The sequence below is a fragment of the Carcharhinus amblyrhynchos genome, unplaced genomic scaffold (assembly GCF_965287045.1).
Source record: "Carcharhinus amblyrhynchos unplaced genomic scaffold, sCarAmb.v2.hapA scaffold_50, whole genome shotgun sequence".
Taxonomy (NCBI): Eukaryota; Metazoa; Chordata; class Chondrichthyes; order Carcharhiniformes; family Carcharhinidae; genus Carcharhinus; species Carcharhinus amblyrhynchos.
The window spans coordinates 2,338,214-2,355,500 of NW_027649791.1; the positions used below are offsets into that span (position 1 = coordinate 2,338,214).

At 44.2% G+C, this 17,287-nt stretch overlaps 1 protein-coding gene across 1 annotated transcript in view; it reads right to left on the minus strand.

Moving 5' to 3' along the window:
• The window catches only part of LOC145337476 (synaptojanin-2-like), a 204,190-nt gene that overhangs the window by 142,352 nt on the left and 44,551 nt on the right, over positions 1 to 17,287 (minus strand). The window contains exon 3 of the mRNA XM_080182266.1: positions 4,571 to 4,838. Within this exon, the coding sequence (XP_080038392.1) occupies positions 4,571 to 4,838 (268 nt within the window). The remainder of the gene's footprint in view (positions 1 to 4,570; positions 4,839 to 17,287) is intronic.

Sequence of the window (17,287 nt, forward strand, 5' to 3'; positions counted from 1 at the left end):
CTTTGTATCCTCACTGGTTACAGGGGAGATCATGATACGGAGATGCCAGCATTGGACTGGGGTAAACACGGTAAGAAGTCTCACAACACTAGGTTAAAGTCCAATAGGTTTATTTGGTAGCACAAGCCAGTAGCTTTCAGAGCGCTACTCCTTCATCAGGTGATCGCTCTGAAAGCTAGTGGCTTGAGCTATCAAATAAACCTGTTAGACTTTAACTTGGTGTTGTGAGACTTCTTACAAGGGAGCTGTCAGAGGATTGGAGAATAGCCAATGTTGTCTCGTTGTTTAAGAAGGATAGCATGAATAATCCAGATAATTACAGGCTGGTGAGCCTTATATCAGTGGTAGGGAAATTATTGCAGAGGATTTTTCGAGACAGGATTTACCCCCAGTTGGAAATAAGTGGACGTATTAGTGAGAGGCAACATGGTTCTGTGAAGGGGAGGTCGTGTTTCACGATCTTGATTGAGTTTTTCGAGGAAGTGACAAAGATGACTGATGAGGGTAGGGCAGTGGATGTTGTCTACATGGACTTCAGTAAGGCCTTTGACAAGGTCCCTCATGGCAGATTGGTGTATAAGGTGAAGTCGCATGGGATCAGAGTGAGCTGGCAAGGTGGATACAAAACTGGCTCGGTCAAAGAAAACAGAGGGTAACAGTGGAAGGGTGCATTTCCGAATGGAGGGCTGTGAAAAGTGGCGATCCTCAGGAATCAGTGCTGGGGCCTTTACTGTTTGTAATATATATAAATGATCTGGAGGAAAATATAATTGGTTTGATTAGTAAGTTTGCGGACGACACAAAGGTTGGTGGATTTGCAGATAGCGATGAGGACCATCAGAGTATACAGCAGGATATAGATCAGTTGGAGACTTGGGCGGAGAGATGGCAGATGGAATTAAATCCAGGCAAATGTGAGGTAATGCATTTTGGAAGGTCTAATACAGATAGGAAATACACAGTAAATGGCAGAACCCTTAAGGGTATTGGTAGGCAAAGGAGTCTAGGTGTACAGGTACACAGGTCACTGAAAGTGGCAATACAGGTGGAGAAGGTAGTCAAGAAGGCATATGGCATACTTGCCTTCATCGGCTGGGGCACTGAGTTTAAAAAATCGGCAAGTCAATTTGCAGCTTTATAGAACCTTAGTTAGGCGCACTTGGAATATAGTGTTCAATTCTGGTCACCACACTACGAGAAGGACGTGGAGGGTTTGGGGAGGATACAGAAAAGATTTACCAGGATGTTGCCTGGTATGGAGGGCATTAGCTATGAGAAGAGGTTGGAGAAACTTGGTTTGTTCTCACCGGAACGACAGAAGTCGAGGGGTGACCTGATAGAAGTCTACAAGATTATGAATTGCATTGTCAAAGTGGACAGTCAGAAGCTTTTTCCCAGGGTCAAACAGTCAATTACTAGGGGGCATAGGTTTAAGGTCCGAGGGGCAAGGTTTAAAGGAGATGTACGAAGCAGATTTTTTACACAGAGAGTAGTAGGTGCTTGGAACTTGTTGCCAGGAGAGATAGTAGAAGCAGATATGCTAGTGACTTTTAAGGGGCGTCTTGACAAATACATGAGTAGGATGGGAATAGAAGGATATGGTCCCCGGAAGGGTAAGGGTTTTAGTTAGGTTGGGAGCTTGGTCGGTGCAGGCCTGGAGGGCTGAAGGGCCTGTTTCTGTTCTGTAATTTTTTTTGTTCTTTTGTTCACCTCCTCCACTGAGTTGTTTAATTATCTAGTACCATTCATCGCTAGATATAGTAGGACTGCAGAGCTTAGTTCTAATCCATTGGTTGTGGGATTGCTTAGTTCTGTCTATTATATGCTGTTTATGCGTTTGACAGGCAGGTTCGATGGCCCATAGCACCTCATGGATGTCCAGTCTTGAGATAATCTTGCTCTTTAGTGCCTCCCACTGGTTTTCCACTGTTTTGTCCCCTAGCTGTGCTGTCCAGTCCACCTCTGTCAAGTCTCTTCTCATTCCTGCAAACGTGTCTTATCCCAGTTCAAAGCTTTTATTCCTGCTTTATCTCGATCTATCTCCATGATCCAGCTAAATCTAACTCAATTGTGATCACTATCCCCAATATGGTCACCAACTATCATTTCACCCACTGGTTCTCCAAGACTAGCTCTATATTTGCATCACTTCTTGTTGGGTTTGTCACCAATTGGTTGGAAAAAATTTCCTGGACACACTGCATGAACTCTTCTCTCAGTGCCTCCTTATATTTTCCCCTTTTGCGATTTTGCGGAGTCCATGGATCATGTCTATGTTTAATGTTTTAGACTGCACTCCCTTTTCATTTATCTAAAAAAATCTTTTATTGATGTCTTGTTTGCACTTCAGTCCCACGCTCCTGATCTATGGGCACCCGGTGCAGAGGGGAGTCAGGGAAGGCGGAGGAACTCCTCATGAACCTGTTCCTGGGCCTGGCAAAACTTGCCTTAAACAGGTCCGGGCGATCAAGGGGGTCGTCTGACCTGACTGCCTGCCCCTCCACCGCGGCCGCATTCCCGATCAGGTGTCCCTGGAGAGGGGAGAGCATGCAGAGTCCAGGGGCACCATTTGAGGCCCTCTGTGCCCATTGGGCCCTGGAGGGGCTGGGATTTATTACTGACCCCTTTGCTCACATATTGGCTTGATGTTTTAAGTTTCCTTTACACTTTATCCTTTGGTTCGGGCGGTTCCTTTCTTTTTGGAAGCTACCCTTTTTGCTTTGTCCTGGATTGTTTTTTGATTTTGCCAAAAAGAAAATGCCCCTTATGTTGTTTGAATCCCAGTTAATATTGAAATAGTTAAAGTCTCCTACAATTGCCCTCATGCTCTTATAGGCAGAAATTTGCCTACATATTTGTTGTTCTATCTCCCTCTCACTATTTGGGGGTCTGTAGTATACTCCGAGTATACTACTGCACCTTTTTTATTTCTAAGCTTAACCCATAAAGTTTCATTTGTTAACCTGTTTAGTATATCATCCCTTCTCACAACTGGGATTGATCCTTTAACCACTAGTGCTCTCCCCCTCCTTTTTTATCTTCCACTCTATCGTGTCTGAAGACTCCATAACCAGGGATATTGAACTTTTTCCACCTTCATTACATCACCTGACTTCACCCCTATCTCAGCTCAGCTGCTGCTGAAACCCTCATTTTTGCCTTCATGACCTCCAGTCCCACTTATTCCGATATAGTTCTGGCTGGTCTCACATTCTGGCTTCCGTAAACTTGAGGTCAGCTAAAACTCTGCCGCCCAGATCTTAACTCACACCAAGTCTTGTTTCCCCATCACCCCTATGTTTACTGACCTACATTGGCTCCTGGTCAAACAATATTTTGATATTAAGATTCTTAACTTTTTTCAAATTTCTCCACGGCCTCACCTCTCCCTCCAACCCCACAAACCTCCAAGATGCCCATGCTCCTCTACTTTTGTGCATCCCCAGTTTTAATTTCTGTACCACTGGCAGCACTGCCTTCAGTTGCCTAGGCCCCTAACTCTAGAATCCCATTCCTACACATCTCTACCTCTATCCCTCATTTTCACCCTTTAATCTTTTAACTAAGCTTTTGGTCATCTGATTGAAGATATCCTTGTGTGGCTTGGTGTCATACATGGCTTTCTAATACCCCTGTAAAGCATATTGGGATGATTCATTACCTTAAAGGCACTATACAGATATATAAATATGCTGTTGTAATGCTTTTCTCCATGAACCAGCCTTCTAATGCTACTGCATTGTCACCCCCTTTAATATTCCTGTTTGAAACAATTAACTGCTTTCCAATTAAAAAAAAACAAATTGGGAAACTATTCAGCAACACCTTCCATTCTCATTTGGAAAAACCTTTTTTTACGCACAGTAGTCTCATCATGAATGCCTGGCTGAGCTCCAAGAATAACTGAACTTCTTAACTCAACAAGCACTGATTAAGAGCTTGAAGGGGAGTGCAAGCTTTGAGTGACATCTCTAACCTGACTTTTCTTTGTGATGTTTAAAGTGGCAGAGTATTTATTTACACAAGATTAAGAGAAAAGGATAAAATATATTTTTTAATTGATGCAATGAACAACTGTGATTGATTGACAGCTTTATGAAGAAGTAAGAGGGGCAATGTATTTCAATGGCAACGTCAAATGTTTTGTTTTTTTTGTAACCAACTGTAGACTATGGTTTCCTCCGTGTTTCACAACTTCTCTGACAGGCCATGAGATACATCTGTAATGGAATGGGCCTGACTTCATCAAACCTGTGGGGTGTTTGAAATGGAGCTGGCAAATGCAGGAGTGCAAGCTTCACTAGTCCCACCTTCATCAACACAATATTGCCAAAAACAGGAATGAGTATGGGAATCCCAGAATAAAATCCCAACTTCATTTTTAAAGGCCTACCAACTTGGCCCAACTTGATGGAAATCAGGATTCACATTTGAGGAATGAAATTTGGGCTTTACTCATACCACATCCTATGAGGGTTTCATTCAGAGCTGGAGGACAAGCAACACCTTAGTATTTTAAGGAGCTTGCTGTTTTCTGATACAACTAAGTGAATTAAAACAATAAGCTCACCATAAAAAGCGACTTCCTGCCTCTCGATCCTTTGCGTACAGCTTCTGTGCACAAAGGTTAAGGTCAAAAGCCGAACCCGGAGTTGATGAAAAATAAAACATCCCAGAGTTGAGCAGTTTCCTCAAGGCAGTGATTCGCTCTTCATCAGCTACTGATTCTTGAAGTGGGACAAAATCTGTCGTGGTAATTTTGCAAATGTCTGTGTCACGAATCCTCCCTACAGATGTACACCCCGTCACCAGAACCAGAAAGCAGAGCCTACAATCACCTGCAAGTGAAAAGCATAGGGTTAAAAACTCTCAACGCCTGGTTGAAAGAGATGCAGAGAACTTATAGGAGTCTACAAAAAAAAAGGTAAGTCCTCTCAAAAAAAAATCAACAAAGGAAATATAAAAGTCATGACTTAGACACATTACAGAAGTAGGCCGGGATCCTCCCAAAAAAATTCAAAGTCCCCAATTTGCATGAAAATGGGAGTAACTCCTCCCCCACCCTATCCCGGTGGCTGATAAGCAAATGAGCTGAAGCATTCAAAGAAATATTTCATAATTTTACACAAATGTACATTCCAATGAGAGTCAGAAACTCCACAGGGTAAAGTGTTCCATCTTTGGCTAACTAAAGAGGCTATGGGCAGCAGAGATCAAGAGGCTCATAAAGTTGCCAAGAAGAATAGCAAGCCTGAGGTTTAGGAGAAGTTTAAAACACTACAGGGGTGATTCTCCTAGCCAGCACAGCAGACTGGACCGGGAGACATCAGTGGAAGCCGCTTTGTGGGCTCGCCTGGGTGCACGTCTCCGGCTCCCAGATTTCTGATATAATCAGCTCCCCGCCAGAAGTGAGGGTTTTCATATCACTAGCGGGTCCGAAGACCTTTCCACGCCCTCTACCCCTCACAGCAGTGGTTCACTGCACCAGGGTTTACAACTTTAGTCCAGTCATTTTAATTCTCATTTGATTAACAACTTAATGGTTTTCTACTCAGTCAGTTGTGTTTATTTAGCTTCTACTTCACGCTCGAATCTCTGGTATCCTATGGTTCCTCACCACAATATTTACTCAAAAGATGAAGTGAAAAACACTTTTGAAGTTGCCTTCAAAGAGAACAGGCTGGTAGTCAAGGAGAGGAATCTCAGCAATAGAAGAGTGGTGGTTAAAAATTCAGGAGGGAAAAGGCACCGGAATACAGATATGAAGGTGGAGGAAATCAGGGTAAAATATAATTGGCAATAATAGAGGCCGAGAGGGGAAAATGGCTAGTGGACCCAGCTTCTTGGTCTCCTCAAGGTCCAGCATACCAGGTCCACATTGGTCATTACCAGCACCAAAGTCCACCCAGTGTAGTTCCTGCTGGGCTGGTGGATGAATGATGGTAGGCCACTGAATGGGCCATCAGCCCACTAATTGTAAAAACTTCAAAATTTAAATCTATGGTTCAGTATGGGACAGGGCTATAAAATCCAGCTGCATTCAGTCACTGTTTCATGTTCCAGCTACCTAGAATGGCAGCGGGGCACTACACATAACCTTAGTATTATCAGATGAAAAATTAAAAGAAATAGAATAGAATTTCCATTCATAAACTAACAATGAACATTGTGAACATGTAGGAGTGTGATGCACTCTATGGCCAATTAGCCATGTTCATATGAGACCAGTTAAAAGGGGGAACAGAGGAGCTCCTGTTGCTTATGGAATTGTGCCCCAGCATGTCACCCTCTTTAAGCTGTAGGCAAAAAACATGGAAAATCACAACTCTGCAATTGCAGGTACACTTTATTAGTGGAATATCTGTCTGTGGTAGCAAAACAAAGAGCAATTTCAAACTCCCCAAAGCCAAAGGCAATTTGATATATGTTTATTTATTGTGTCACAGCACAAGCACTGCAATGAAGTTACTGTGAAAAGGTTCTAGTCACCACACTCCAGCACCAGTTAGGGGACAATGAGGGAAAATTTAATATGGCCAATTCACCTAACCAGCACGTCTTCAGACTGTGGGGGGAATCCAGAGCACCCGGAGGTAACACATGCAGACATGGGCAGAACATTTAGACTCTGCACAGACAGTGACCAAAGCCAGGAATCAAACTCAAGTCCCTGGCACTGTGAGAAAGCAGTGCTCTCTGAATGATCCCAAATTTTCATTCCAAAGATAAGCTTTGGTACAACAAAATTTCTCCTCTTCATCAGCAATACAAACTCAGCCACTGGTGCAGACCAGCCAGTGTGTACCAATGACAGTTCCTGGGACGGATGGTCATCTGATTATAAAACCACCTGCCAAATCCAAAAATGATGGTTAACATGAAGGTGATCAACCAGCATTACGGCGATCACTGGGATAATGGGAAAAACCAAAAGTAGAGCCATCAGCAGTGAAAGTCCGCAACTTCCGAGAAGTGACAGAGGTGGATTGCCATTCCAAACCGACTGGCATGTGACTGAATGCTAAAATACCTATCTCAGATGACCTTCCTGACTCAGGCGGGTGTGATTCAAATAGCAAAGAAAACCTGCTCCAATAGCCAAGTATAAAAGTAGTGGAGTGAAGGAAGACACACCCCTTTTTTATACAGCATTGCCTGCCATAAAGCAAGTGAGTTGAAATGTTGCACTGAAAATAACAGGCCAGGGAGAAGATAAGTAAATGAGTTCTGGGGATGGAGTTTGAACATCAAAGAATAAAGAAAAGTATAACTCAGAAACAGACCCTTCAGCCCTCCAAACTTGAGCTAATCATGACGCCTGCTGAAACTAAAACTATATGCGTTTACAGTATCCTTCCATTCCCATCCTATTTATGTATTTGTCTAGTTGCCCCTTAAATGCCGCCATCGTACCCGCTCCCACCACCTCCCCAGGGAGCACATTCCAGACATTCACCACCCTCTGTGTAAAAGCCTTGCCTCACACATCTCCTCTAAACTTTTCCCCATGCACTTTAAACCTATGTCCCCAAGGACTTGACTTTTCTACCCTATGAAAGAGCATTTGACTCTCCACTCTGTCCATGCCACTCATAATCTTATAAACTTCTATCAGGTCACCCCCTCAACCTCTGTTGTCCCAGTGAAAACAAATCAAGTTTCTTTAACCTCTCCTTATAGCTAATACCCTCCAGACCAGGCAACATCCTGGTAAATCTCTTCTGTACCCTTTCTGAAGCATCAATATCCTTCTGGCGACCAGAATTGTACGCAATATTCCAAATGAGGCCTAACTAAGGTTCTGTACACTGCAGCATGACCCGCCAATTTTTATACCCAATGCTCCAACCAATGAAGGCAAACATGCCATATGCTTTCTTGACCACCTTATCCATCTGCATTGCCACTTTCAGTGATAAGTGAACATGTGCGCCCAGATCTCTCCACTTGTCAATACTCCTAAGGGTTCTGTCATTTACTGTATAATTCCAACATGCATTGGACCTTCCAAAATATATTATCTTACACTTGTTCAGATTAAACCCCATCTGCCATTTTCTGCCCAAGTCTCCAACAGGTCTATATCTTGCTGTATCCTCTGACAATCCTCTTCACTATCCGTAACTCCACCAATTTGTGTCGTCTGCAATCAGCCCAACTACATTTTCCTCCAAATCATTTATATACATTATATACAAAGGTCCCAGAACTGATCTGTGTGGAACACCCAGTGCCCCTCTTCTGCTACCCTTTGTCTTCTATGGCCAAGCCAGTTCTGTGCCCATCTTACCAGCTCTCCTCTGATCCCATGTGACTCCACCTTTTGTACCAGTCTACGAGGTACCTTGTCAAAGGCTTTATTGAAGTCCATGTATACAACATCCACTGCCTTTCCCTCATCTATCATCGTCGTCACTTCCTCCAAAAGTTCAATCAAATTAGTGAGACACGACCTTCCCTTCACAAAACCATGCTGTCTATCACTAATAAGTCCATTTGTTTCCAAATGTGAGTAAATCCCTAAGAAATTGAACCTGGGTCCCTGGCACTGTGAGGCAGCAGTGCTAACCATTGTGCCACCGTGCCACTTAATTGATGCAGCTATATAACAGCAAAGAAGTTGTAGCTGTCACCTAATGAGCCAAAATATACCTTCTAAATGGGAAACTAAAACTTCATTTTACAATCCAGTAAGTTTAAAGTTTATTTATTAGCGTCACAAGTAGGCCTACATTAACTCTGCAATGAAGTCACTGTGAAAGTCCCCTAGTCACCACACTCCAGTGCCTTTTCGGGTACACAGAGGGAGAATCTGGCATGGCCAATGCACCTAATCAGAACATCTTTTGGACATGTTAATGGTTTTGTGAAGAAAGGTTGGTGGATTCGCGGATAGTAATGAGAACCATCAGAGGATACAGCAGGATATGGATCAGTTGGAGACTTGGGCAGAGAGATGGCAGATGGAGTTTAATCTGGACAAATGTAAGGTAATGCATTTTGGAAGGTCTAATACAGATAGGAAATATACAGTAAATGGCAGAACCCTTAAGAATATTGGTAGGCAAAGGGAACTGGATGTACAAGTACATAGGTCACTGAAAGTAGCAACGCAGATGGAGAAGGCATACAGAATGCTTGCCTTCATTGGCCGGGGTATTGAGTTTAAAAATTGGCAAGCCATGTTGCAGCTATATAGAACCTTAGTTGGGTCGCACTTGGAATATAGTGTTCAATTCTGGTCGCCACGCTACCAGAAGGACGTGGAGGCTCTGGAGTGGGTACAGAAAAGGATGTTGCCTGGTATGGAAGGCATTAGCTACGAGGAGAGGTTGGAGAAACTTGGTTTGTTCTCACCGGAACGACGGAGGTTGAGGAGTGATCTGTTAGAAGTTTACAAGATTATGAGTGGCATGTACAGAGTGGATAGTCAGAAGCTTTTTCCCAGGATGGAAGAGTCAATTACTAAGGAACACAGATTTAAGGTGCGAGGGGCAATGTTTAAAAGAGATGTACGAGTCAGATTTCTTTTACACACAGAGAATGGTAGGTGCCTGGAACAGCGATGGAAGTGGATATGGTAGTGACTTTTAAGGGGCATCTTGACAAATATATGAATAGGATGGGATTAGAGGGATATAGTCCCCAGAAGGCTAGGGGTTTTAGTTAAGCCAAACAGCATGGTCAGTGCAGGCTTGGGGTGCCAAAGGGCCTGTTCCTGTGCTGTAATTTTCTTTGTTCTTTGAAAGTAAAAGTTCTAAGTTTTCTTAAAGTTTATTTTATTAATCACAAGTAGGCTTACATTAACACTGCAATGAAATTACTATGAAATCCCTGGTTGCCACACTCTGGTGCCTGTAAGGGTACACTGAGGGAGAATTTAGTGTGGCCAATATATCTAATCGACATATCTTTCGACTGTGGGAGGAAACCGGAGCACCAGGAGGAACCCACGCAGACATGGGGAGAACGTGCAAACTCCACACAGACAGTAACACAAGCTGGGAATCAAACCCGGGTCCCTGGTGCTGTGAGGCAGCAGTGCTAACCACTGTGCCATCTCGTGTAAGTCTATTAAACAAGAGTTTGGATAAATGAGTTTCTATTTAGGAGCTCCCTAGAAAGCAAGTGTCTATATATTTCAATCCCTTTGACAGTTTTTTTTAAAAGATAAAGTGCTTTGCAATTCATATATATGTTAACTTATATAAATAGATTAAGCTAGACCATTGTCAGAGAACCATTCTTTACAAATCCACCAATGTCATCTATGAGTGCAGCAAGTGAGAGTAGGTTAATCTGATCAGCTTGGGTTCAATAATCCACCTTTCAGTTCAATAACATGCTGATGTTTAGTTACTGGAACAGTATCAATTTAGGAGGTAGTGCATGGAAGAGTAGTGAGTCATTGTGGATAGGAAAATTGTGAGCGGGGAGATCAGGTGATGGATTAGCCATGCTGTTGGTTCTCAGTTAACATTTGAAGTCAGTTAGAATACAATTACACTTACAAAATGCAAAGTACCTTCCTTAACATTAATGAGCTGATGAACCAATGGTTATGCACTGCTCTCACAATTTGCTAAAGCCCTTCAGATCATATTTCAATCAATGACTTCTTGCCGTATAAGGCAGGCATTGTGAATCCGAGAAGCCCAACTCTTCAGTGACATGTTGACAACTGATCACTTTCCAGCTCAGTGAGGACAAATGAGCAAGAAAACCTGACTTTCAGGTTGAACAGGATGTGGTGCCTGTATCAAAGTGCAGGCTAAAGCTATTTCTAGAAAGACTAAAAAAAACCTCATATTTAATTAATTAAAACTTGGCTTTGAAGTGGGTTCTGCTGATTCATGTTTTACTATATTTGATTAATTTGGCTTATGTAGACCAACAAAACAGTATATTTAAGAATTCCTGGGATAATGGGAGAGTGCATTGTCACTAAACATCGCTTTCAGAAAGCAGATAATTTATCATTTTAGGCTAGAGTGGCAGTGTTATATGATAGTATCCATTCATCCTTGTTTGGTACAATTAGAATAAGAGCAACTACACTATCAGTTAGTGATAACATTTATCTGAGGAGGTGTCATTGATTTACATCTTTTCAGAAAAATATAAAGGACATATTTGCTTATTCATCCTTGCTTCAAATTTACAGGATTTTGGGGGAAATTTCAGCAGAGTAAGTATGTTCAAAAGCTTACATCATAGATATAATGTTATCTGATCAACACTTGCATTGCTACTGGACGAAATTCTTGCCATACAAGGCAAGTTCAGAATTATAATGACGATTCCAAGTATGAGGAATTACAGAGAGTCGAGACAGACTGAAGAAACTGGGCTTGTTCTCCTTAGAGCACAGAAGTCTGAAAGGACATTTAATAGAGCTGTTTAAAATCACACAGGGTTTTGAAGAGTAAATAAAGAGTGACTGCAATGGCTGAAGGGCAGATAACAAGAGAGTACGGACTGAAGTAAAATTATTAAGGTGACATAGGGAGACACCTTTTTCTATAGGCTTTAAAATGAATTACCTGGCCAGTTGGTGGATACAGATACAATAAATACCTTCAAAACAAAAGTGAATAAATACTTGGAAGGAAAAAAACCTGCAGGGATACGAGGCAAGGGCAGAGGAGTGGGACTAACCGATTGCTCTTCAGAAGAGCCAGCACAGACTCAATGGGCCAAATAGTCTCCTTCTATGCTGTGCTATTCTAAAATTCAGTGAGGAAATGAGAGGACTATTACATTAGGGGTCAGATTTTCACCCTCAGTTCAGGAACTGTGCGTTGGGCCACTTCCTGAAGTTAGTAACTTCTGAAGACATAGGAAGGAGGAGCATGTGGGCAGCAACAGGCCATTTGCACCTTTGAGACTGCTCTGACATTCAATAAATTTATCTGCTTGGGATCTCAACTCCTTTCCAGTTTGCCCACCATGGCTCTCAACTCCCTTTTGCTGCCCAAGGACGAGGAGCCAATCCCCAGTGCTTTCCCAGGACGAGAAGCCAATTCCCAGTGCTTTCCCAGGACGAGGAGCCCATTCCCAGTGCTTTCCGAGGACGAGGAGACAATTCCCAGTGCTTTCCCAGGACGAGGAGCCCATTCCCAGTGCTTTCCCAGGACGAGGGCCGACCCCCAGTGCTTTCCGAGGACGAGGAGACAATTCCCAGTGCTTTCCCACGACGAGGAGCCCATTCCCAGTGCTTTCCCAGGACGAGAAGCCAATTCCCAGTGCTTTCCCAGGACGAGGAGCCAATTCCCAGTGCTTTCCCAGGACGAGGAGACAATTCCCAGTGCTTTCCCAGGACGAGGAGCCGACCCCCAGTGCTTTCCCAGGACGAGGAGACAATTCCCAGTGCTTTCCCAGGACGAGGAGCCCATTCCCAGTGCTTTCCCAGGACGAGGAGCCAATTCCCAGTGCTTTCCCAGGACGAGGAGCCAATTCCCAGTGCTTTCCCAGGACGAGGGCCGACCCCCAGTGCTTTCCCACGACGAGGAGCCGATCCCCAGTGCTTTCCCAGGACGAGAAGCCGATTCCCAGTGCTTTCCCAGGACGAGGAGCCGATTCCCAGTGCTTTCCCAGGACGAGGAGCCAACCCCCAGTGCTTTCCCAGGACGAGGAGCCAATTCCCAGTGCTTTCCCAGGACGAGGAGCCAATTCCCAGTGCTTTCCCAGGACGAGGAGCCAATTCCCAGTGCTTTCCCAGGACGAGGAGCCAATTCCCAGTGCTTTCCCAGGACGAGGAGCCAATTCCCAGTGCTTTCCCAGGACGAGGAGCCAATTCCCAGTGCTTTCCCAGGACGAGGAGCCAATTCCCAGTGCTTTCCCAGGACGAGGAGCCCATTCCCAGTGCTTTCCCAGGACGAGGAGCCGATCCCCAGTGCTTTCCCAGGACGAGGAGCCGATCCCCAGTGCTTTCCCAGGACGAGGAGCCAATTCCCAGTGCTTTCCCAGGACGAGGAGCCAATTCCCAGTGCTTTCCCAGGACGAGGAGCCAATTCCCAGTGCTTTCCCAGGACGAGGAGCCAATTCCCAGTGCTTTCCCAGGACGAGGAGCCAATTCCCAGTGCTTTCCCAGGACGAGGAGCCAATTCCCAGTGCTTTCCCAGGACGAGGAGCCCATTCCCAGTGCTTTCCCAGGACGAGGAGCCAATTCCCAGTGCTTTCCCAGGACGAGGAGCCGACCCCCAGTGCTTTCCCAGGACGAGGAGCCAATTCCCAGTGCTTTCCCAGGACGAGGAGCCCATTCCCAGTGCTTTCCCAGGACGAGGAGCCCATTCCCAGTGCTTTCCGAGGACGAGGAGACAATTCCCAGTGCTTTCCCAGGACGAGGAGCCCATTCCCAGTGCTTTCCCAGGACGAGGGCCGACCCCCAGTGCTTTCCCACGACGAGGAGCCCATTCCCAGTGCTTTCCCAGGACGAGAAGCCAATTCCCAGTGCTTTCCCAGGACGAGGAGCCGATTCCCAGTGCTTTCCCAGGACGAGGAGACAATTCCCAGTGCTTTCCCAGGACGAGGAGCCGACCCCCAGTGCTTTCCCAGGACGAGGAGACAATTCCCAGTGCTTTCCCAGGACGAGGAGCCCATTCCCAGTGCTTTCCCAGGACGAGGGCCGACCCCCAGTGCTTTCCCACGACGAGGAGCCCATTCCCAGTGCTTTCCCAGGACGAGAAACCAATTCCCAGTGCTTTCCCAGGACGAGGAGCCGATTCCCAGCGCTTTCCCAGGACGAGGAGCCAATTCCCAGTGCTTTCCCAGGACGAGGAGCCCATTCCCAGTGCTTTCCCAGGACGAGGAGCCAATTCCCAGTGCTTTCCCAGGACGAGGAGCCAATTCCCAGTGCTTTCCCAGGACGAGGAGCCAATTCCCAGTGCTTTCCCAGGACGAGGAGCCAATTCCCAGTGCTTTCCCAGGACGAGGAGCCAATTCCCAGTGCTTTCCCAGGACGAGGAGCCGATTCCCAGTGCTTTCCCAGGACGAGGAGACAATTCCCAGTGCTTTCCGAGGGAGAGAATTCCATGCACCAACCACCCTTTGAGGGATAAAGTTCTCTTTATCTTTGTCTTAAAAGAGAGATCTCTTAATTTAAATTGCATCCCCTGGTTCCTGTGTACCCCTTGAGACAAGTTTCCTTCACGTATCCACCCTATCAAGTCTCCTCAGGATCTTTCATATGTCAATAAAATCACTAATTCATCTAAATTTAAGGTGAGAGGGGAGAGATACAAAAGGGTCCAGAAGGGCGATTCTTTCACATCAAACGTGAATGAGTGTCTGGAACAAGTTACCAGAGGCAGTAGTAGAGGCAGCTGCAATTTTGTCTTTTAAAAAGCATTAAGACAGCTATGTGGGTAAGATTAGTATAGAGGGATATGGGCCAAATGCAGGCAATTGGGGCTAGCTTAATGGTAAAAACTGGGCGGCTTGGACAAGTTGAGCCAAAGGGCTTGTTTCTATGCTGTAAACCTCCATGACTATGAAAGCCTGCCTCCATTTGTCAGACATGGACCCAGTTCTATTGATGGTTGTTATGTCCTCTAGTCCTCAACCCATACCCTCCCCCTAATTCCCTGTTTCCCCCCTCATGTCTCACTTGATCACTCCATGCCCATTTATCCAGTATGGACTAAGCACACAACCAGTGAGCTATATGTTAGTACTGACAGTCTTTTAAATGTTTGTGAAATAAAAGATCAGCCACTCAAAATGCCTTTGAAAAAAATACCATTTTATATTCTTGTAAAACTATCAGAAGTGAAAGTCTCATTGATAAAATATTTAATCAGCTTAATAACTATTAATCTTGTCCAAATAAACAAACAAGCACTGAAAAAGCACACAAAAGGTCAAACTTATTGCAATCTGAATAACAGATCTGATCCACAGAGCTGAATGCATGAGTCAGTCTTGGAGCTCACCCAGATATTTGTTATCAGGCTGATAGCTTTTATCAACAAAATGAAGCTGAAGAGGCCAGGCAGCTCCATTATAAGTATGAGGCTGAGCTCCAAGGCTAACAAATGCATTCAGCACTGGAGGGAGTTGTCAGTGTTATTATATGACTCACTACTTCTGTACCTACTGCAGGTTTGATTTTCCATACTGTGCAGTGCAGAGAAGGACTTTGTCTACTGGATAAAGGACCTAAATGCATCCAAACCTCAGTTCTGGTCAATTTAATGGTCTCTCACTGCTTCAGAGCAGAGCCCTATGATCAGTCCCTGCATTGAATTATACTGAAAGTATCAAACACCATTGTATTATGACAGTTAAAGTTGACAAGAGCTTTTAAGCTTAGGTGCCAAATGATTCTCCATTCTCCCTCAAGGATCAAGATCTGACTTGGCTGGCAGAGTTCCCAAATGTTTCAGGGACCCATCTGCCTCCACAAAAACAGCTATTACACGGAAACTTTGAAGTCATAGTCAGCATTTAAATAATAAATCAGATGTCATACTAAGTAAACATTTGGCTAATCTGCCATGTTTCCTGACCTGAAGAAAATGGCAGCTGGCAGGAATCAGAGGAGAAGTTTAAAAATGCATCCTCACAGGCCTCCCAGAGGATATTCTGACACCAAGGACGTCAATCTGCTGTGTGCCTTTGCCAAAGAGAGTGCAGAAAGTGATGGTGAACATCCAGAGAAAACAAAGGGTTTGGACTGTCTGACAGAGCCAAAGCTAAGTGACAAGAAAGGAGCCAGATATAAAGTGATCGTTCTGAATAGCCCTGACAACAAACATATGAAGTTTTATTGTCCTAATCTGGCCTCTGAGGACATTACAAGAGCTAATTTATAATCGTAACGACGAGATTGAGCTCCAATTTAGAATTAAAGCAGGATTAAAGACTGAAGAAGGATTTTAGAAAGGAATAAGGAAGCAGCTGAACAACAGCAGCATGTCAAAAAAAACAAAGGAAAAGGAATGGTGGAAGACAATGGACTATACTAATGTTATATTTAGATGTTCAGCTTTTATAAAGTGTACATATATTGCAGAGTACTAACAAAACTAGAAGGCACCTCCTCTGCACTCTCTCCAGGTCAATTATGTCCTTCCTGTAAAATGGTGACCAGAACTGCACACAATACTCCAGTCGTGGCCCAATAGCACAGTGTTGATTCCCAGCTTGGGACACTGTCTGTGCGGAGTCCGCACGTTCTTTCCATGTCTGCGTTGGTTTCCTCCAGATGCTTCGGTTTCCTCACACAGTCCAATAGACATGCTGGTTAGGTGCATTAGCCATGCTAAATTCTCCCTCAGTACACCAAAACAGGTGCTGGAGTGTGGCAGCTAGGGGATTTTCACAGTAACTTCATTGCAGTGCTAACGTAAGCACTAATAAACTTTAAGAAACGTGACAGGCTTAAACAGAGTATTCAACCTTAGATGCTGCTTCTGAATTGCGAAACAGCAGTGTTTCTCTTTTCACCTCTGAAGTCTAGAAACTGGGAGTTGTCAGAGACTAGGTTTACCTCTCTCAGATTTTGCTGTTTTGAAGATATATCCTTCTCTGGAAATCGCTGTCCGAGTCTTTATCTAGAAGTGTTAAAAAGCTGCAAATCTAGCAATACGTAAGCATCTTTGGTTTCTGTGTGAACCAGTTTTATGGGGGATACTGTTGAATTGGAACAATAGAGGTAGTTAGCTGTTCAGTAATCTATTTTGTCATGTTTCAGTCTTGCAAATGATAAAAGTTATGTTTTTTTTGTTTTATTCTAACTGTGTTCAGCTTCCTAGTGGGTTACTTGAATCATACCTTGAGTGAAACAACTTACGCTCACTCTAATTCCAAAATCAAATGTAAAAGTTAAAGTCTAGGCTAACTTCATAAAATACCTTGGAGTTTCTGATCTGGTCCTCAACAGGTAGGATACTCTATCAGAGAGTTGGTACAGGCTCTATGGGCTGAAAGAATCCCTGCAAGGCAGAAGAGATCAATGATTCTATGAACTGCTGCCTGTAGAAACCTGTGCACTTGTATGACAAAATTTCTTACTTCATTTGCGTCTCTTAGTATATTCCCATTTTGTATTTATTCCCTACATCTGTTTCACCTCCCTAAATGCCTTACCTTATATCTATCTGCCACTTAACTACCCACTCCACCAATCCATCTATATTGTTTTGGAGATTATAACTATCCTCTACATACCAATCTTTGTGTCACCTGCAAAATTCCTAATCGTGCCCCCCATGTTCACATCCAAATGTAACACAAACAGTAAGGGTCCCAACACGAGCTCTGTGGAACACCACTTGAAACAACT